Source organism: Centropristis striata, chromosome 23, assembly GCF_030273125.1.
Source record: "Centropristis striata isolate RG_2023a ecotype Rhode Island chromosome 23, C.striata_1.0, whole genome shotgun sequence".
In the NCBI taxonomy this organism is placed as follows: Eukaryota; Metazoa; Chordata; class Actinopteri; order Perciformes; family Serranidae; genus Centropristis; species Centropristis striata.
Window position 1 is genome coordinate 5333685 of NC_081539.1, and position 21684 is coordinate 5355368.

Genomic DNA, 21684 nt, shown 5'->3' on the forward strand with positions numbered 1-21684 from the left:
ATGAAGAAAAAAATGTAAAAATATTTGAATTAATATACATATATAAAAAGGAGAATTAAATAGAAAAGTAAAATAACCATTAGTGAAGGAAGACAAATCAAAACATACATTTATGTCAAATTCTATCAATTAATCACATTAAATGTAGCAAAAATTCAATAGTTTTGGTACATTTAATGGTAGATAAATACTACAAATGTACCTGTATTCTCCTCTGTATCCTCAGGATGTTGCTGTAGCTCCACCTAGTGGACACTCAGTGTAGTGCAACAAACATCTGCAGGTTTATGGACACCAGTGTTGTGTCCATAAACCTGCAGAAATATAGAATAACTTGAACCATAAGTTGGTTTAGGAGCAGTAAACCACTCTGACACGTCTGTTGTGTGTTTAGAGAACAGCTCAATAAAAACAGAAGACAGAAAAGTTTTTTTTCTCCACATTTATTCTCCCGACACACACAGACAGAGTTCACTCGTCTGCCTCCGACTCTTCCTCGTCGTCCTGACTGATCTGGAAGTAGCGCAGCTCGTACGTCTCCTTGTCGGACGCCACCACCCTCAGCCAGTCACGCAGGTTGTTCTTCTTCAGGTACTTCTTGGTCAGGTACTTCAGATACCTGAGAGGCAGGAGAGGTCCAGTGTTAAGTCCAGGAAATTAGATTTGTTGTGATTTTCAGGGTTCGTACACTTTTTCAGTGGTCAAATTCAAGCACTTTCAAGGTCCATTTTCAAGCTTTTCCAGGACCTTTCAACGGTTGTTAATGGTTTTAGAGGAGTACTTCGATACTAAAAGGGGTAATTTCACTTAACAATGGTATTACACTTTTAACAACTAAAAGTAGTTTGCTATTCTCATAAAACTGGTATGGGAATCTAGGGGCTAGGAGCAAAAGGAAGCTCACAAAAATCATCAACCGTCAGCTGGTGGAACTTAACACGACCCAAACTAGGAGGAAGGACCCACAAATAGGATCTAGGCCAGGGGTCTCAAACTCACGGCCCTTGTGACGATATTTTGTGGCCCCCACCTTGATATGAAAGTTTAATGTGAGTTTTATATGAATGGCACTTTACCGTGTGTGAAAGGTCCCTTTATTGCGCAAGCTGGAGCTTTGTTTCACTTGTTTCTATGACGACGTTAACAAAATGGAAATGTTCTTTTTTAAAATCTTTTTTTAAATAATTTTGTCTTTTTAAGTAATATTGTGTATTTTTGGGGTCATTTTGTGTCTTTTTTTTTTTAGTAATTTTGTGTCTTTTTTTGGCCATTTTGTCTTTTTTTAAGTAATTTGGGGGTTTTTTTCTGTCATTTTGTGTCTTTTTTTGGTCATTTTGATACTGCCTCCAGCGGCCCCCAGGTAATTTGAGTTTGAGACCCCTGCTATAGGCTATTCAGTTTATATATTTTTTTCAATTAAAAATGCAGTTATCTATAGTCAGATTGCAAGAGAAATACAGTAAGAATGTCAAGCATTTATTAGCACTTTATCCAAAATCCAAGCACTTTTAAAACCTTGAAAATACATACATACAACATTTAAATTAAAGCATTTTCAAGGATTCTAAGCACCCGTATGAACCCTGGATTTTCATTGATACTGCTGGTTGAGGTTTATTTGCTGAGCAGGTCTCACCTCTTGGAGAACTGCTTCTCAGACGTGACGTTGATCTTGTTCTTCAGACGGCCGACCTGCACCACGTTACCCAGGTTCCCCGTCTTCCCGTTGACCTTGATCCTCTCTTTGAGGAAGGTTTCCTGTGGGACAGAACACAGTGACGCACTAGGGAAGGTAACCCTAGTATGATGGGAGCTAGGGAAGGCAGCCCTAGTCCAGACACAAGGTTAGCTGCGTGCAAAGATCATGAAATTAACCCTTTCATGATCTCATTTTGGACTGTGTCACGATAAAGGGAGACTCTGAACACTTGAAGCCTCCAGCCAGTAGAACCTCCTGTTTAACCCTCAAAAACATTTTTTACATTATTATATTATACTTTCATTGAACTGATTACATCTGACCTAATCATTGATATAAGAAAAAATGTTTGTGTTGAATTATTGCCGCCTGGAACTTGTCAATAAATAGCAGCAACACTGATTTTGCTGCATTATTATTTTTTGTGCAGTGTCAAATATTTACACTGTACTGCTGAGTGCATAAAAAAATGCTCTTTAAGAGCAAGCTATAAAAAATATTTTACATTATGTTCTACTTTCATTTAACTGATTTATTTTCACCTACATCTGACCTAATTATTGATATCAAACACTGATTTTAAAGATTTTAACCCTTTCAACAGTAAACGTTCTTTATCAAACAGAGATTAAAGGTTAGTAAAAGTTTTTCTAACCCAGTTTAGATAGAACCAGCTTTAGTAAAAGTAGCTTGGAAAGCGTGTGTTAGGACACTGAAACCAATGAATTTATGGTTTATCAGACTATAAATGTGACAAGCATTAACCCAGCACACAGACTCTCCCTCTCACTTGCTCTGTTTATTCTTTTTCGTTTATCTTTTGTTATTTCTTGCACAAAACTTTTTTTTCCGTTGCTGCACAGAGATGTTCTTTGAGTCTGAACAGAGTTGTCTGAAAGTTCTTTACTTTCCCAGGCTCTGGATCTGTACGAGGCAGTGCAAACCTCCAAAACTGCATTTTAAAAAGTAGACCTGCAGCGCTGATGTGCATTATTTATCTGAGCCAGCGGGTCGGTGTGTTGTGCTGATTCTGTCAGTCATCCTGTGTTCTGATAGCTTCCTCTCACAGTAAACAAAGAGCCATCGTGCAATTAAACAACACACTAAAGTAAAGGTGGAGAACACTAAAAATAAGTCTCAGTTAAAGAGCTTTAATGCAATATTTTAGGCTAGCTCACGACATAACGAGCATGAAGTTAAGTTAACAATATGATTCTTTATTTAAACTTTGAGCACAAAATTAAGTCAAATAATACCAAAATAGACTGGAGGGGGCTTTAATGTGTCTAACCAGTGCATTAACTCTTGCAGTAAGACTTACAAAGTTTGCAGAGTCCAGGATGCCGTCCTCCACCGGGTGGGTCAGGTCCAAGGTGAACTTCCATGAAGCTCCCTTTCTGGTCTTCCTGCCAACAATCGGCCTTTTCTGTTTGAGCTGTGAGGTTTAAAAAATAGAGTCAGAAAGTTCAGGTGTCAGCAGCAGCAGAAGAGATTCTACTGTTCAACCAACATAATTAATACTCAAGAGTTCTTACTTTTGTCAGGTAACATATAAAAGACAACCGTGAAAATGATGCATCCAACCTCAAACAAAACTGCTCTTAATGTACCACGTTCTTTATTACAAAATACATCTTTTATCTATATACAATGTTGTAATAGAAATGAGTCTAAGATAAGATATGAAAATCTAAAAATACTGTTTTAGCATCTCAAAACAATAACTTAAAAGACTGATTATTGCAATATTCAATTCAATTCAATTGGCTTTATTGGCATGACATAACAATGTATATATTGCCAAAGCAAGCATCAGAAAAAAGATAACAAGATAAGGAAAGCAATATTTACAATAAATTATAATTCTGTTATTCATTTTAGATGAAAAGAAAAACTAATAACAATAAAAGAAAGCAATATTTACAATCATTGAATTACAATCAACATATAATTTATACAATCTAACTGTCCCAGCAAAAAAAAATAAGAAAAGTAAAATTTAAAAAATAAATATAATGACTTCATATTGCAAAAAAAGATACAACAGTGTTGCAAAAGATGACTTTGCATCTGAAAAATACTGTTGTAGCATCTCAAAATTACATTATATCACATAATATTAACTTAGTATTGCATAATAATGACTTGGTATCACAAACAATTAGTTATTATTGCAAATTAAAATAAAATTCAATTGAACATGCAAAACCTGAATACTACCAATAAAAAATGCATTTCTCAAGTAAAGTGGTAAAGAAATTATTATTTTTCTTTCCTGATGACACATAGCAACTTAATTTGTTCATTCAAACACATGTAATCTCGATAACACCTTTTTTAATGATCCTAAAAACTATTTTAGAGGAGAAGAATCATATTATACTTAGACAAAGTTTTTCATTTCTCATGTATTTAAGGCTTAGCTTATATGAAAGCTATGCCGAACTAACTAGTGGGCCCCAGACTACATGTAGACTGACAGCAAACACCAAGTTAACCAGTCAAGTAAAGGAAAACCACTGAAATGTACTAAAACACCTTTTATTCTTATGGAGTCTGGCTTCCTGTCACAGGCTAATGAATGGAACACGTGTCAGCTAACGGGAAGCTAATGCTAACTCTGCTGTTTTCTCGGTTTCCTTCGCTTTAATCCACTCAGTAGTTGACATAAGTAAAGCAATACTCTGTTTAAATATGTACTGATCAGTTTTAGTGAAAACGGCCAGTTATTATCAATGAATTAAGCAGATTTCAGAGGGAGCTGCTAAGACTTACCGGCGCCATATTCGGAGATCGGAGGGGAAAGGGAGACCCGCTCCGGATGTGACGTTGCAGTGACGTCGCCTGATACGCCCTTACCGTATATGGTGATCCCCCGTATCTAACGCTACAGAAATAAACATTTTCCAAACACAAAAGTGGAAAAAATGGCTCGATTAACGAGCCGTGAGAGGGCCGAGGGCACTGCCGAGCTCCCGGCTGGATGTTTAATGTTTCTTTTATCTCCAGTTCACCAGCAAAACCGACAGTTAGACTCTAAATTAAAATAGTTTTGTCTGAAAACTGTACAAAAAAAGATCCTGTCAGTCATCATAATAAGAAACTTTCTAGAAAAAAAATAGTATCTAAAAATAATAATTCAGTCTAGTCTTGGGCTATAACTTAGCAACAGCAATGACTTAATATATCAAAAATAATGACTATTTGAGTATTTAAATAATAATTACTTAATATTCTGAAATAATTTATCTCAAAATAATGACATGGCAATTCAAAGTAAAAACTTAATTATTACTAAATACTGACTTAGCATATCAAAATATTGACTTAGTATCTCAAAATGACTTAATATCACAAATAAATTACTTATTATTGCAAAACAATGACTATCCATATCAAAATATTGACTTAGTGACTTAAAATGACTAAGCATCTCAAAATACTTACTTAAAAGACTTTGTTACTCCATATTGCAAAATGATATCACATATTAACTTTGTATTGTAAAGACTTATTATTGCAAAATAATGACTTAATATTGCAAAATAATAACTTAATATTGCAAAAAAATAATAACAGTATTGCAAAAATAATGACTTAGTATCACAAAAATTACTTATTATTGCAAAAATAATGACTTTGTATCACAAAAATTACTTATTATTGCAAAAATAATGACTATCCATATCAAAATTTTGACTTAGTGACTTAAAATAATGACTAAGCATTTAAAAAATAATTACTTAAAAGACTTATTATTGCAAAATAATCACTTTATATTGCAAAAATCATGAATTTGCATCTAAAAAATACCATGTAGCATCTGAAAATTACATTATATCACATAATACTTACTTTTGTATCACAAAAAAAAGTGTATTGCATAATAATGACTTGGTATCACAAATTTATAGGAAAAAGCCAATATGACATATCACAAAATAACAACTTAGTGTCTCAAATGAATTAGAAACTCAAAATAAACAGCTAATAATCTAAAAAAAAAAAAAACTGTTTTATGGCTAAGTTCTATATAATTGCAGGCTAAGGTTCAGTTTAATTCTTTGTTGTTGTTTTTTTTTAACTAAATGGGCTTCCGTAGAGAAAACCAAATGACTTATGACTCACTGTCTCATTTTAAATCTCTTCTTAAAACCCACCTCTTCTCGTTGGCTTTTAACACCACGTAGAGTGTTGATTTTATGATTTTATGATTTTTTGTTTTTATTGTATTCATGCATATTTTATTTTGTGCGGGCAGTACATTTTACATTTTATTTTATTTATTTTTATCCCATTTTTAATTTATTGCATCTTACTGATCTATTGTTTACTACATCTCTTTGTATTGTGTTATGTATTTATTGTTTGTGCAGCACTTTGGAAACCTTGTGTTTGCTAAAATTGTGCTATATAAATAAAGGGGATTGGATTGGATAGAAGTTTAAATGCTTGTTGTTTTTAGCCGCTCTCTGTTTAGGATGATGCGGGTCCAAAGGTCACCTGGAGCCCAAACACACCCTGATAATAAACCTGCTGAGCCCGGTCAATCATTCACAGCCTCTTCACACACACACACACACACACACACACACACACACACACAGACAGTCGGGCCCCTGCTCGGCTCTTTCAGCTGCGTTGTTGTTGTTCAAACACACAGAGGGAGAAAATAAAATCCGTCCTGATGACTCAGAGGAACCATAACTGGTCAGATGGAGAACATGCATCCTTCTTTCCGTTGTGGTGCCGCTCGCTCGCTCGTGGCTCCGCGTGCAGACACGCACGAGAGAGTAGTCATGGTTACGTCACCGCTGGGGACAGTCAGCTGGGTGTGTCTGAGTGTGTCTCCGCTGCCACGGCCTCACAAACACACTTTACACTTTATATACTGGACATAAAGCGGACTTGTACGTTGTCTTCTACAGTGGCAGAGAGCTGATTGATTCTAGCTGGTTTAAAATCAAACACTAATTGATTTTTTAAAATATTTTAACCCTTTAATGACCCTTTTTTTTCATAATACCATCATGTTTTTTAATGAGAAAAACAACGGAAAATATGATTTATTTTCAATATCCTAGCCTGGAACTAATTAGCAGCAACACTGATTTTGTTAAAAATTTATTATACATTATATTTTACTTTCATTAAACTGATTTTTTTCCACCTTCATTCTGACCTAATTATTCATATCAAACAAAAAAATATTTTTAAATATTTTAACCCTTTAAATGTCAGGTTTTTTCATAATACCATCATGTTTTTCAATGAGAAAAACAACGGAAAATATGATTTATTTTCAATATCCTAGCCTGGAACTAATTAGCAGCAACACTGATTTTGTTAAAAAATATATTATACATTATATTTTACTTTCATTAAACTGATTTTTTTCCACCTTCATTCTGACCTAATTATTCATATCAAACAAAAAAATATTTTAAAATATTTTAACCCTTTAAATGTCAGTTTTTTTCATAATACCATCATGTTTTTCAATGAGAAAAACAACGGAAATTATGATTTATTTCAATATCCTAGCCTGGAACTAATTAGCAGCAACACTGATTTTGTTAAAAATGTATTATACATTATATTTTACTTTCATTAAACTGATTTTTTTCCACCTTCATTCTGACCTAATTATTCATATCAAACAAAAAAATATTTTAAAATATTTTAACCCTTTAAATGTCAGGTTTTTTCATAATACCATCATGTTTTTCAATGAGAAAAACAACGGAAAATATTATTTATTTTCAATATCCTAGCCTGGAACTAATTAGCAGCAACTGTGATTTTGTTAAAAATATATTATACATTATATTTTACTTTTATTAAACTGATTTTTTTTCCACCTTCATTCTGACCTAATTATTCATATCAAACAAAAAAATATTTTAAAATATTTTAACCCTTTAAATGTCAGGTTTTTTCATAATACCATCGTGTTTTTCAATGAGAAAAACAACGAAAAATATGATTTATTTTCAATATCCTAGCCTGGAACTAATTAGCAGCAACACTGATTTTGTTAAAAATATATTATACATTATATTTTACTTTCATTAAACTGATTTTTTTCCACCTTCATTCTGACCTAATTATTCATATCAAACAAAAAAATATTTTAAAATATTTTAACCCTTTAAATGTCAGGTTTTTTCATAATACCATCATGTTTTTCAATGAGAAAAACAACGGAAAATATGATTTATTTTCAATATCCTAGCCTGGAACTAATTAGCAGCAACACTGATTTTGTTAAAAATATATTATACATTATATTTTACTTTCATTAAACTGATTTTTTTCCACCTTCATTCTGACCTAATTATTCATATCAAACAAAAAAATATTTTAAAATATTTTAACCCTTTAAATGTCAGTTTTTTTCATAATACCATCATGTTTTTTAATGAGAAAAACAACGGAAAATATGATTTATTTTCAATATCCTAGCCTGGAACTAATTAGCAGCAACACTGATTTTGTTAAAAAATATATTATACATTATATTTTACTTTCATTAAACTGATTTTTTTCCACCTTCATTCTGACCTAATTATTCATATCAAACAAAAACATATTTTAAAATATTTTAACCCTTTAAATGTCAGGTTTTTTCATAATACCATCATGTTTTTCAATGAGAAAAACAACGGAAAATATGATTTATTTTCAATATCCTAGCCTGGAACTAATTAGCAGCAACACTGATTTTGTTAAAAATATATTATATATTTTACTTTCATTAAACTATTTTTCCACCTACATCTGACCTAATTATTCATATCAAACAATAATTGTTTTTTAAATATCTTAATCCTTTAAATGTTAGTTTTTCTCATAATAACGTGTTTTTTAGGGGGAAAAAACAGAAAATATTAATTATTTTCAATATACTACATGCAAAGTAAAAAACAATTGTGTTGAATTATTGCAGCCTGGAACTAATTAGCAGCAACACTGATTTTGTTAAAAATATATTATATATTTTACTTTCATTAAACTATTTTTCCCACCTACATCTGACCTAATTATTGATATCAAATAGTAATTTATTTTTAAATATTTAAACCCTTTAATGCCAGTTTTTTTCACAATACCATCATGTTTTTTTAATGAGAAAAACAAAAAATATGATTTATTTTCAATATCCTACATGCAAAGTCAAAAAAATTAGTTGAATTATTGCAGCCTGGAACTAATTAGCAGCAACACTGATTTTGTTAAACATATATTATCCATTGTTTTACTTTCATTAAACTGATTTTTTTCACCTACATCTGACCTAATCATTTATATCAAACATTAACTGATTTTAAAATATTTGAACCCTTTCAAACAAAAAGAAAGGCAGCTGCTACCGTTTATTATCTGCCGTGTTGTTGTTACCGGAAGAAGTGGAAATGTTATGTATTGTAAATTTATGTCTCTTTTTTGGGGTAATTTTGTGTCTTTTTTTGGTCATTTTGATACTTCCTCCAGCCGCCCCCAGGTAATTTGAGTTTGAGACCCCTGATTTAGAGTTTAAGGCACCGGGCCGTAGACTCTCGTAAGCATTTTAGTTGACTAAAATGTTTTTTTTTTTTTAAGTATTGTGTCATAAGTGACAGATTTTTACATTTGAAAAATACTAATTGTTACACCAATGATAAATGACCATTAAAATGTAAAGAAACAACTGTTTCATTTCATATAATTCTTCTGTCACAGCCACAGAGAGCCACCACCCCTCTCCTAAACACAATTATGTTTTATAAAACATAAAATCAGTCTCTTCTCCATGTGTTCCCTGCTTGTCAATCACAAGGTTTACATGTTTCCCAGCAGTTTTTATTTCATTCGGAGAGATAGTTTCCTATATTTTAAACCATCTGCAGTGGTATTATTACTGTTAATGTGTCCATGTTTCAGTGGAAACACAAATAATTATTTATGAAAATATACATGTGACCCAATGTTCAGTCTGAACTTTAGCACATTAACATTCAAATCAACACGACTTTGGTTGATGCATTTAGCACGTCACATAATGCACTTCACACTAAATACTTTAATTTAATAATAATGCAATTTATTCCAAAAATGACGTTCTACCAAGCCATTTGCATGGCTAATTAACCTGATTATTCCAGTAACATCCATGTCTTTATGCATCCTAACTTACGATTTGCATAAAAACTTTATGTCTGTCCCTTTTAATATCACCCTACAGAGTTGCTCCCATTGTGTTTGCTTCCAGTCACCCAGGTTGGAAATTAACTCTTTGCTCCACCTACCACTTCAGCTGAGGACTCTAAAAACCACCAGGGACTCTGTAGATTACCATCATTTCTTTTTGACTCCCAGTGAAACAAATTTAGCAGCCACTTGTATTTTTTCCCAGTATTTGGCTGCAGCTCACTTTCAACATTTGTTTCAAACGTGCTGTAAGAATGTGCTAGGAAAAAAAAGCTCCTAAAAATCAAGATATTATCTGCACATAACACATCTAAATAAAAAAAATGTATCGGAATACCCAAACTGAATGTTCTGTTTATATCAAATTGTGAATACGGTCACTGAAACCTGGATCATTAGTGTGCATGTGTCACCTGAAGTAAAATCCCTGAAAGCAGGACTTCTGTTTTGAGTATTTCAGCGTTTTCAAATAAGACTTTGCTACAATTTAAAAGTACTAAAACATGCAACTTGGGAAAAAAGGAAGTAGGTTACTTTATTAGTGTATTTCACAATCAAAGCTGCTTCTGCTTTGGTTAAAATTAATTTAACCTAAAGTTTCTCCAGATATCTACAGCAGAATAAACCTCCCAGCAGCTTTGTCTGCTGAATTGGTGTTTTGACATTTTCATCTTTGTTTATATACACTTTTTATGCACTATGTTGGAAATCAGTTTTTTTAGGCTACTTTATCAGTTGTTGTTTATTTTTATAATGCACCCTTTGAGACCGGTCAGCAAAAAAGAAGCCGTCATCAACCACGAGATTTGAGGCACAAACCGCCAGCTTCATGCATGTAAAGAGCTACAGCGTCACTTTGACTGAACCTATGAAATTAATGGATCTATTAGAGACAGAAAACCAGACATAGTTTGCAGTTTTTGTCCATTTGTTTCATCGTTTTTATTTTTTGCCATTTCCAGTCAGGTGACAAAGGCCTCGAGTGAACAAAAAGTTTGCAACTCTACCACCCTCCCCAACCCGATCGAGTCCCTCAAAAGAAACACACGCCTCACTGCAAACCGCCTCACACATTTCGGAGGCCCACACCGCTACACACTCATGCCTCTCAAAACAATATATAACACTCCTTTTGTATTGGGGGATGGCCGGGGCAGGTTCACAAGAGGTGTGAGCGCACAGGACCCTCACGCCCCTCAAACTTCTACACAGACGAGACTGGCATCACGAGGGTAAATCACTGAAGTTTGTTTCTGTTCTTCTTAGGGGTCAGGGGGAAAAAAAAAAAAATTAAAAAAACGCTTCTCTTTTCTTGGTTTTAGAGCTTTGACATGCTGGGGTGGACCTCAAGTGCTCATAAGTGCTAGCCACCACCAATCCCAGCGATTACGAGAAAAACGGACCTTGTCGAGCCCAATCCACTCAGGAACCAGAGCAAAGGCCATGCTGGAAAGCGGTATGGCTGCTAGAGGGACGGCCTAAACCAGAATTTAGCATCTACAGGGGCTACCCTCCCTCCCACTGCTTTAACAACTCAAAAACTGCCCCACCCTCCCCTCCCCTTCCCTCTAAAAGGCTTTAGACCTGCTATATTCAAGAATATAAAAAAATAATCATACAAAAGCTGAATCCCGTTGTTATTTAAACATTCAGGAATGTGAGTGGCAAAACCAACACTTTGAAGGCAAAAATAAGCAGGAATGAGCAACTGATCATTATTTTTGAAGTTGTTTTATATAAAGTAGATTGTTACCAAACAAAACCTCAGTGATCAGGCAGAGGACCACGCAGCGAGCTGCAGTGGAACGATCCCCAACAGCAATGGAAAAGAGAAACGAAAAAGGGGAGAAAAACAAAACAAAAGATCAATGATGAGAGAAATCACAACAGAATGATTGAGGTTGTCTGTGAAGGCCGACGCTTTGGTGACAGAACCAATGAGAATGCAAGAGACTGGTTGTGGGTGGTGCTTGTTGCCTGGGCAGCAAAGTCCGTCTCCCTATTTGTTGGCCAAGACCTTGGTAGCGACAGCACATTCCTCCCCCATGGCAGAAATCACGGTGACCTGCAGAGAGCACACAACGTGTTCGAGTCAATCATCTGAAACTTTACACACGCAGCTTTCGCGCCTCACATTTTCTCCGCGTGACGACGTTCGCCTCTAATTCAGGACTGAATCCTGTTTCAGCGGAGAGTTAAAATCATGAACACAGAGCAGATTTATCTCCATTTCAACATGCCATTTGTGCAAGAAAACACCAAGAAACTGCTGTAAGGTCATGTACAGGTTTCAGTCTGTGGTGTCGGGCGTCTTCAGGACCATAAAACCTGATCCGTGCCTACAGCCCAGGAATTACACCGCACCATCTCGTGACCCTTTAAGAGTCATCCAATACATTAGTGCAGAGGTTCATCAAGTTAAAGAGACCTTAACCTAATTATTATTATCATCAACAAGCTTATTAAACTCACCATGAATTCATCACCGGCTTCAAACTTTGACTCGATTTCCTTGCCGACTTCGTTTTCAGGGACACGCAGGTCCTCCCTGATGTCACCGTTGTCCGCCATCAGGGACATGTAGCCCTCATTGATGTTAACCAGCTGGAACGGTGAGAGGAAGACACTCATTTACACCAACAACAACATAACACTGCTAACAAGCCTATTCTTATAGTAACATAAACACAGCTCCTCCACTTATTCACCCTGTAGCATCAGATTACTGACTTTACTGTCCTCCACGATCCAACAAAGGGTCCAATAATCACAGTAAAATGCCAAAAACTTGCATACACCAGGTCCCAATTTGATCATGCATAAATCAATGAGCCGTTTTTGGGAGTTGTGCCATTTCCATATAAAATATCTGCTCCTATCAGAAGAGTTTGGGGGGGAAAGCAGAATCATCAGTGACACATACAGACCCATCTCAGCACTGGAGAATCGTTTGGCTGCAGAAATTCTGCATTAGGGTCTAAAAATAATGCCCTTGCTTGTTTGCATTTCTTTAATCAGAACCGTCCTGGGCAGCACTAAGCCCAGGATGCACACTCTGCACTCTTGCAAAATAAAAAAAGTGGAGGAGAAAGCCGCAGAAAATACGCAGCCAATAAGAGACTTATAGCAACAGTCTGCATGCACTGCAAAGGTTTAACATTAAAGATTCATCAAACACATAATATTGACTTGAAAACACACCCATGACCAGATTAAGTGGCTCATTTCTGACTAAATTATGCAAGTAACCTGCAGCTGCTTAACTTTACGTAGCTCGAGGTGGCACAGAGCAGTCGCACGTTGTTTCTAATTGAGCTATGCATTCTTTTTAGTTTGCCGCAGTGACACTTGTGTGTCAAAGAAAGTTCCGGAGATGTTTGGAGCGCCTGCGTACCTGGTAGTCTAACCTCTTGATAGAGGGAACATCCATGTTGTGGGTGGAGGGGCACATATCTTCATGCTTCTTGTTGGTGAAGATGTCGATACCAACCAGGTTAACCTACAACAGAGAAATCACCATGTCGGGTTAAGTGTTTAAAGAAATCTGTCGGGAGGAAATCTAGGCAGGTTATAAGAGACAAAACATGACTTCAGACAACAAATTTACAATATAGTGGCACAAAAAGGTGAGATGGATTTCCAGTTGAAGCAGGGTTAAAGCATGAATCTTTCAAAGTGATGGCATCAGGGATGTTTTATTTAATGTCTGAACTCTTAGACCTGATCATTAATGATCATTGTAAATGCTGCAGAATAAGCCACGAGGTCAGTTACCATCTGTAGCCCCTTGACAGCTCACAAAAGGATTTTTTTTTTTTTTGGAAGCAGGTCTAATGTGATTCCAATATAAATAAACCACTGTAGACCTTTCTTTGTGGTTTCAAAAATCACTAAATAAGTGACGGCAAATCTCAATTTTTCCCCCATTTACCGTGACCAAGTCCAAAGAACACGTGGGAGCACCTGGTGTTTGAATAAGAAGATAAGGAGACGCTATCTTTATAGCAACACCTGAGGCAGCTCGGAGCAGAAACCTGAGCTGCTGCAGGGCCGGGCCGAGCCTCGGAGCTCTGCCAAAACCATCTCCGACACCGTTTGACTCTCTTTAATTTCAAAACTCCATTTTAAACTTCGATACAACTGCTCTCCGGTTGTGAAGGACAGCCACATAACCATACGATGAGGATAATTATACCTTAGCATGTCCGTGCTTGCCGGTCTTGGAGGTGGACATCTCCACAATTTTGCAGGGGCGGTTCTTCAGCACCACGTACCCGTTCTTACGCAGAGCAGAGCACTGCATGGGGTAGGTGGCGGAGGCGCCAGACTCGCCAGTCTGGAAGTCAAGATCGGAATCTGCCATGGTGCGATGGGTCAGGGGTGCTGCAAAACACATATATAGAGCATTTAATATCAAAAAGAATGATCTGATTACAGCTCAAACACTAAACTGACCACTTTGGAAGTCTATCCCTGATGTACAATCATAATCAGGATGTTGATTCATGTGATTTAAGAAAAACTGTACAGATACAAACACTACACTGGCACTAACTGACATTATCCTTAATATTTAAAAAGAGGTTTTCCAATTCTGCTGGATCCACAACTGGAAATATTCCAACAAACAGTATCTACTACTGTCTGAGTAACTTCTGATTTGCTAAAACCATAAAGAACTGCTGTTTTTGGACTTTCACATGTACAGTAGAAACCAATGGACCTGGAGCCACAGACAGGTTGGGATTCAGAGGACTTGATCTTTTTATGGGTGGCTGAGTGTTAAAATGAAGAATCTCACCAGTATGAGCATTTAAGTGAAAGAGAAACATAGTTTTGTTGGTGTTTACATGGACAGCTGTCATAAACAAATTAACGCGGAAAGAACAGAATCAACTAATGTCACCTGGAACACTTATCGGATAGATAAACCACACACACACACACTCTTTAGCTTTCAGGTCACATCCTATGATCAATAACATACACTTCCCTGAACAGCTCTTCAAATTTTACTCTTAGTTTTTCCTATTGATTGTTTTATAATGTCTCTTGACTTTTGGACATCATTATGCACCAAAATACCTAGAAATATTCCTCGCATGTGCAAACCTACTTGTCAATAAAACGTTTTTTTTTTTACTCATCACTTTCCACAATTTAAAACCTTCAGGGTACCTTTAAAAAAAAAAAAAAAAAAAAAAAGGTAATTAACGGGTTAAAAAAGCTGGGGGGAAATCCTTATTTGAGGAATTCTGTTAGGAAAGGAATTATGGGTGCAAATATTATGACTTAATAACATAACAAAAATATCTGTTTACTGTCTTATTTTGGCTCAATTCTTGCGGGATAAACAGCAGTTTAATAGCCCCGTCTGTGGCTGGTTTTCCTCGGGAGCGCTGCAGCCTTTGCAGGGCTCCACTGTACGCGTTCACCCTGTAAATCGATATCGCGAGATGTCGGCTAAAAAAGTGGCATCCTCATGATCTGTCCCCGTGATTACATTAAGTCCGCTCTGGATAATAAAAAGTTAAAACTATGGACATGCAGCGACACAAATCGGGACAAACCAGCACGGCTACACACATACATTCTTGTATTTCTATCTTTGTGAGGCCCTCATTGGAATTGGTTATAATAGTTTTGGATTTTTCATCAGTTTTAATTCGGTTGTGAATTTGTGTTTTCAAATTAAGTTAGTTTTAATGAGTTCTTAGAGTGAGTTTCTTAGTTTTAGTTTAGTATTTATTTTTTGAAATGCTTTAGTTTAGTTTTTATTAGTTTTAGTTTTTTGTAATGTGGTATTTGTTGGGTGGGAGATTAAAAGACGTCACAGTAAATTTTGCCTTTATTTCCTTTGTCTTATCCATCGATGAAAACTAAGGACATTTTCACTATAATTTTAGTTAGTTTTGCAACAACACAATACAGTTTTAGTTAGTTATCCTTTTTTTTTATAAACTCATTTTTATTTTTGGTTGCCTTAACATAAACCTAATATAACCTGAATCCTTAAACAAAGTCTGAACTCTCAAAAAAAGCCTTTAAAGTAGTGAGGACCGGCCGAAATGTCCTCACTCTGTGGGTTAAAAAATGTGTTCTGGTCCTCACTATGTAGAAAGTACAAGAACACACACAAGGCTGGGCGGCTGCGCCACTTATACTTCTACCACTTTAAAAAATGAAACATGAAAAACTTAAACTGAACTTGACAACTCATCAAAACCAACAATAGCCAGCTAGCTAACACTGTATCAAAGCTTGATCGGATCAAAACATTAACTCTTGAGCGCGACTAATTTTAGTAATCTGACATAAACATTAGCTCAGCAAGTTATCCGGCCTACTTAAAATCTCATTCTCAACATTGTAACAATAACAAAGGCACAAAAATTATATAATTGAAGAATTTTCCCACTGAAATGAACAGCTAAAACTAATGCAAATCCCCCTTATTGAAAACAACATTTAGACTGTATTATATGCATTATTTTGGTCTATTTATTTTAATTTTATTTCAATTGCTCTGAATTTACAATATCCTCACACTGTTAAAATAATCGCCTTGTTTTTTTTGCCTAAATCATCTCCTCATGACGCCGCTCACCTATGGTAAAATCACCTACATCCTCAGTTGATCAGATCATGTGATTTTATGTCTATGTCAAGTGTGTGACAGCAGATTTATTATTATGCCAGTCAAAATAAAATGTGAATTTTTTTAACATGCCTTTGTGACTTAAGCAAGATATGGTAACACTTTATTTTGAAGGTGTCTACATAAGAGTGGCATGAGCGTGTCATAAACATGACATGGGATGTGTCATGAACATTAATGACACTTCAAAGTAACATTAATGCTCATGATAGTTGTCATGTCATGTTTATGACACACTTGTGTCACTCTTATGTAGACACCTTCAAAATAAAGTGTTACCATATCTTGCTTAAGTCACAATGGCATGTTCAAAAAATTGCCTGAGTCATTTATTTCTCTTAAGTTACATAATTTACACACAATGTTATTATTACTATGCCAATAGCCATCCTTTGTTACATCCTTTGAGTGAAATGATCAATAAATGTCATATGTTACACTTAAGTGAAGTTTTTTACATTTCCTGCAAAACTTGAAATAACGAGTTAGGAGATTATTTTAACAGGGTGACGATATTGATATTATTATTATTATAAGTTTTACTGTTGATTGATGTTCACCTAGCATTCTTTCTACACATTTGCAAGGTACATCCAGTGAAAAACGTGCCAGAAATGTTTATTTGTGATTTTCAATAAAGCATTGAGAAGAAAAAAAAAAAAAAAGTTATCCGGCCTGGAGTTTACAAGTGCAACAGCGCCACATAATAACGGTACAAAGCCAACTGACAATAACCAGCCAATACCACATACTGACACATATTTTCAGTTTGAGTGTAATCCAACTGCTCACTAAGGTTTATTTTCGTTAAGTGATGCCGCCTTGGTGTGTATTAACCGGCTAAAATGCGCTGCTGCTACACAATCAGCGCGTACCGTTATCTAACGTGCTAACGGTAGCCGTCCATTCAGCTCCGTCCAACTGGAGCTTGACGCTCCGTCGACAGCCGCTTCTGCCGCTTCCAGGGCCGCTTTTATTCACATTATCGACATTTAGAGAGCTCGCGGGACATATGACGTCGGATTCTAAACGGAGATTAACGCAGACACGAGCGCGTGAGGATGACAAGCGACTTCCAACGGCCGCGCCGATGAAGGCCGCGTGTCCCTTTGATTCACCCTGGTAACGTTAGCCTGAGCACGGGCACCCACACCCTACCCTGCCCCGCCGCCGGACTACGGCCACCGGGACACCCAATAACTACTTCCACGGCTGCTCAGACCGCCACGAAGCCACTTTAACGCCTCTGAATCCGCTCTCGGTCCACTTAAAGAACCGTTAAGTCCCCGTTTATCCCCCCCAAGGCAGAAACACGCGCCATGCCACACTTACCTTCCAAGAAAAAGAGGACCGAAACTGCGCAGGCGCGGCCAACTTTACTGCAGCATCCGTAGAGGCGGAGGGAGGGAGGGGGGGTCGTTTATGTGTTCCGGTGGCGGCCGGCAGAAAGGGTTGCCAGGTCCGAGCCTGGTCAGACCTGGCAACTCGTCCGGTCAGCGGCTCTCACAAGCGATGAGGGGACCAGAGGCTTCTTCTGGGGTCCCATGAAGAGTTGCCACACCCTTTAACAGCAGAAAATGTAATTATGTTATTGGACAATCAATTATTTTATTGCCAAGTCAAGTCAACTTTATTATCAATGCTGCCATATGTACAGCACATACAGAGAATTGAAATTGCGTTTCCCCCCTATCCCCGGTGCAAACATCAGTAAACATGAAATATAAAATATTACACTTATATGTTATTGCGTCTGAGATATAGATTTTATATGTTGCAGTGAAATACAAGCACACAGAGAGGAAAATGTGAAAAAAGCAACAAAAAACCCCACTGAAACGGCTTGTTGGGGTTCAGAGGGTTAGGTCCAAATTTAATGTAATATATATATAAAAACCTTGTTCATCAAGTACATTTTGCATATAGTTCATCATTATCAAATACTTATAAATGATAAATACTCCCTTGGGCCATACAATTGAGTTGAGAAAAAACACTTACAAAAAGACTTAACTATTTTAATTTGTGTCCAAAATTTTGTGGCACAGCATAAAAGTGACAAGACAAGATATTTACATTATATGTAAGATATTATATTATAAACACTTCCCCACCCTTTATCCATGGATGGAAGTATATTTCCTCAAGTACTGTACAATTTTGAGGTACTTGCATTTTACTTGAACATTTCCATTTTCTTTATACCTCTATTCCACTTTTAGAGGCAAAAAAATTACTTTTTACTCCACTACATTTACTGACAGCCAATTTTATCGGCCATCAGCCTTAATATCTTCTCAAAATATGCATTATCATGAGAATTTGCTTTTTTATTTGCAATTTTTTCTGAATATACTGTTCTCACCATTGAACAAACTTCATATTTCTTATTTGGGGTGTGAAATCATTGTCGTCTTCTATTAATTAAGAAGTACCAGAACTAACAATTCAACCCTGTTATTTGACACATTTATACTGAAATGGTGTAAACGTGTCAAAGAGAACTCAATATTTAGCTCAGAAAATATCACCACATTGCATTTAGAACATCATAAAACTAATATTTTGATGTTAAACAATTTTCTACACATTTAATTGTGAGACTGACAACCTCAATCTGACAGTTACATCAACAATGTAACATAAATAAAAAGAAACTAACAGTTTACTTTTTTTTGCTGCATCTTCTTAAAAAAACGTGTGTGACGTCACTCTCTCAGTGATGATGTCACACGGACTGATCCATTACTTTTATGGGGGGGTGAAAGACATGACTGGGTGGTAAACAAACTGTATTTATTTATCTTTAATATATTTATTTTGATATTACAATTGAATTTTCCCGCAAAATGTATTTATTTCTGTACTTTTTTTAATTTAATGTCTTTATGCATTTTTTTCTTAATTATGCAAATAAGGGGGCTGCCATGCAAAGAGGGCACAGATCACTTACCCTAAATTTAAACTGCACATTGTGTCCTACTTTGCAAATAAATAAAAAAAATGTGATATGTACATTATATCATTGTAAGCTTTTAGCTCTGCTGAGCTTCATAGAGCTGCAAGCATGACTGTTATTCTCATAATAAAACCCATAGTGGACTTAATTAAAATAATAATGTAAACTAGAAAATATAATCCCACAATAGCATAATCATTTTCCACATATATGTTTTATTTGGGTAAAATTTAAATCAAAGCTCAAAGCACAATTTGCATTACAAAACTGCATTTTAATTGTGACTTCAATAATGTTTGCACAGATGGAATATGAGGCAATATTACATTTTAGCTTTCATATTTAATTTAAGATTTGAATTGTGTCCAATGCTAAAGTGGTGAAAGTAAAATATCAAACAGTATCCAAGAGTCATGGAACACCTATAATATATATATAGTATGTAAAAATTAAAAAATACAAACTGGATTTTCATTTTCTGTCAAATATTACATGCATATGTGGAAAATTATATCACTTCTCTGCCCTACCAAGTCTAACTGCAGTAACTACATTTTTGGTCAAAATTGAGTTATAACTAAAAATAAACTCCTTGATGTCAGTTTTATCTTGTGACAAAGTTTTACATTTCAATTTTGCTTTATTTCAGAGAAATAATTATACACAAATTGCAGTTACAAAATCCAATTCAAAACCAAAGCAGACCGCAGTAATTCCACTTTCCACTGATTTGACTGTGAAACAATGTAGTCTTGTATTTCTTCTTTGTGTTGAATAGCGAAGACAAGAAAAATAGAAATTATAAGTTTATTTGATAGGGAAATTATTATCTAGATGGTGATTAAGTAAAAAAGTGAGATCAAATTATATCAAGACTAAAATATAACATTACTTTATAATATTAAGTCTAAGATTTACAAATCTTTGAATAGAGTTGTTTAAAACCTTTAACTACCATTCTATTTCATTAATAACTAACAAAGGGATTTTTCTGTAGTTGATCTATTGACCAGCTCATTTAAGCACTAAAGTTTGATTAGATTTTGCAAAAAAAACCCTATAAATCTTGCACAACTTGCACTTGTTTAGAGATTTTTGATTTTTTCATGCACATGTCAAAATTAAATCTTTTGCACTACAGATCACTTGTTTTAAAGTGTGCAGGACTCTTTGGTTTTCATGCCACTTTGTCAGGCTAAAGTGGAGTTCGACTTTGAAAGTTAAATGTCAACAGTGTCCAAAAGTCATGGAACACCTATAAGAGTATGTAAATACAAACTGGATTATAATGCTACTGTGAAATTAAATTTTTATTGTAAAGTTTAAATTACCATTTTAACAAAGTTCCTGTTCTACTTCATAAATATCTAATGAAGGGATTTTTCTCTAGTTGATCTACTGACCAGCTCATTTGAGCACTAAAGTTTGATTAGAATTTGCAAAAAAAACAAAAAACAACCTATAAATCCTGCAAAACTTGCACTTGTTTATAGAGATTTTTCATTTTTTCATTTTTTCAAGTCCCGTTCTACTTCATAAATATCTAATGAAGGGATTTTTTTCTAGTTGATCTACTGACCAGCTCATTTAAGCACTAAAGTTTGATTAGAATTTGCAAAAAAAACCCCTATAAATCCTGCACAACTTGCACTTGTTTATAGAGATTTTTGATTTTTTCATCCTATGCACGTGTCAAAATTAAATCTTTTGCACTACAGATCACTTGTTTACCTTTTAAAGTGAGTTCAAGTGTTTAAAAGTGTGCAGGATTCTTTGGTTTTCATGCCACTTTGTCAGGCTAAAGTGGAGTACGACTTTGAAAGTTAAATGTCAAACAGTGTCCAAAAGTCATGGAACACCTATAAGAGTAAAAATAAAAACTGGATTTTCATTTTTAGTCACATGCATATGTAGAAAATGATAATGCTACTGTGGAATTACATTTTTATTTTAAAGTTTAAATTACCATTTTAGCAAAGTTCCCATTCGACTTCATCAATAACTAATGAAGGGATTTTTCTCTAGTTGATCTATTGACCAGCTCATTTAAGCACTAAAGTTTGATTATAATTTGCAAAACAACCCTATAAATCCTGCACAACTTGCACTTGTTTATAGAGATTTTTCATTTTTTCATCCTATGCACATGTCAAAATACAAACTAGATTTTCATTTTTA

At 35.2% G+C, this 21684-nt stretch overlaps 2 protein-coding genes across 2 annotated transcripts; both read right to left on the reverse strand.

Annotated features, from left to right (window-relative positions):
- Positions 1-469: 469 nt before the first annotated feature.
- Positions 470-4613, reverse strand: rpl22l1 (ribosomal protein L22-like 1). Its single transcript, XM_059326472.1, has 4 exons — positions 4475-4613; positions 3021-3134; positions 1637-1758; positions 470-619 (listed from the first exon to the last, which is right to left on the reverse strand). The coding sequence occupies exons 1-4, from the start codon at positions 4481-4483 to the stop codon at positions 472-474; spliced, it is 393 nt and encodes a 130-aa protein (XP_059182455.1). The 5' UTR covers positions 4484-4613; the 3' UTR covers positions 470-471.
- Positions 4614-11604: 6991 nt separating this feature from the next.
- On the reverse strand, positions 11605-17959 carry eif5a (eukaryotic translation initiation factor 5A). The gene is made up of 5 exons (XM_059327046.1): positions 17880-17959; positions 14085-14272; positions 13284-13388; positions 12362-12493; positions 11605-11954 (listed from the first exon to the last, which is right to left on the reverse strand). The coding sequence occupies exons 2-5, from the start codon at positions 14250-14252 to the stop codon at positions 11889-11891; spliced, it is 471 nt and encodes a 156-aa protein (XP_059183029.1). The 5' UTR covers positions 14253-14272; positions 17880-17959; the 3' UTR covers positions 11605-11888.
- Positions 17960-21684: the final 3725 nt, after the last annotated feature.

Bases quoted from the DNA above. Each gene is read 5' to 3' on its own strand.
- rpl22l1 (XM_059326472.1), bottom strand. The intron at 1,759-3,020 runs GTAAGTCTTACT...TCTGTCCCACAG, and splicing joins TCCTGGACTCTGCAAACTTT to GAAACCTTCCTCAAAGAGAG. The intron at 620-1,636 runs GTGAGACCTGCT...CCTGCCTCTCAG, and splicing joins GAGAAGCAGTTCTCCAAGAG to GTATCTGAAGTACCTGACCA.
- eif5a (XM_059327046.1), bottom strand. From the start codon at position 14,252: ATGGCAGATTCCGATCTTGACTTCCAGACTGGCGAGTCTGGCGCCTCC. The intron at 13,389-14,084 runs GTATAATTATCC...TCTCTGTTGTAG, and splicing joins GCAAGCACGGACATGCTAAG to GTTAACCTGGTTGGTATCGA. The intron at 12,494-13,283 runs GTACGCAGGCGC...TCACCGTTCCAG, and splicing joins TCAAGAGGTTAGACTACCAG to CTGGTTAACATCAATGAGGG.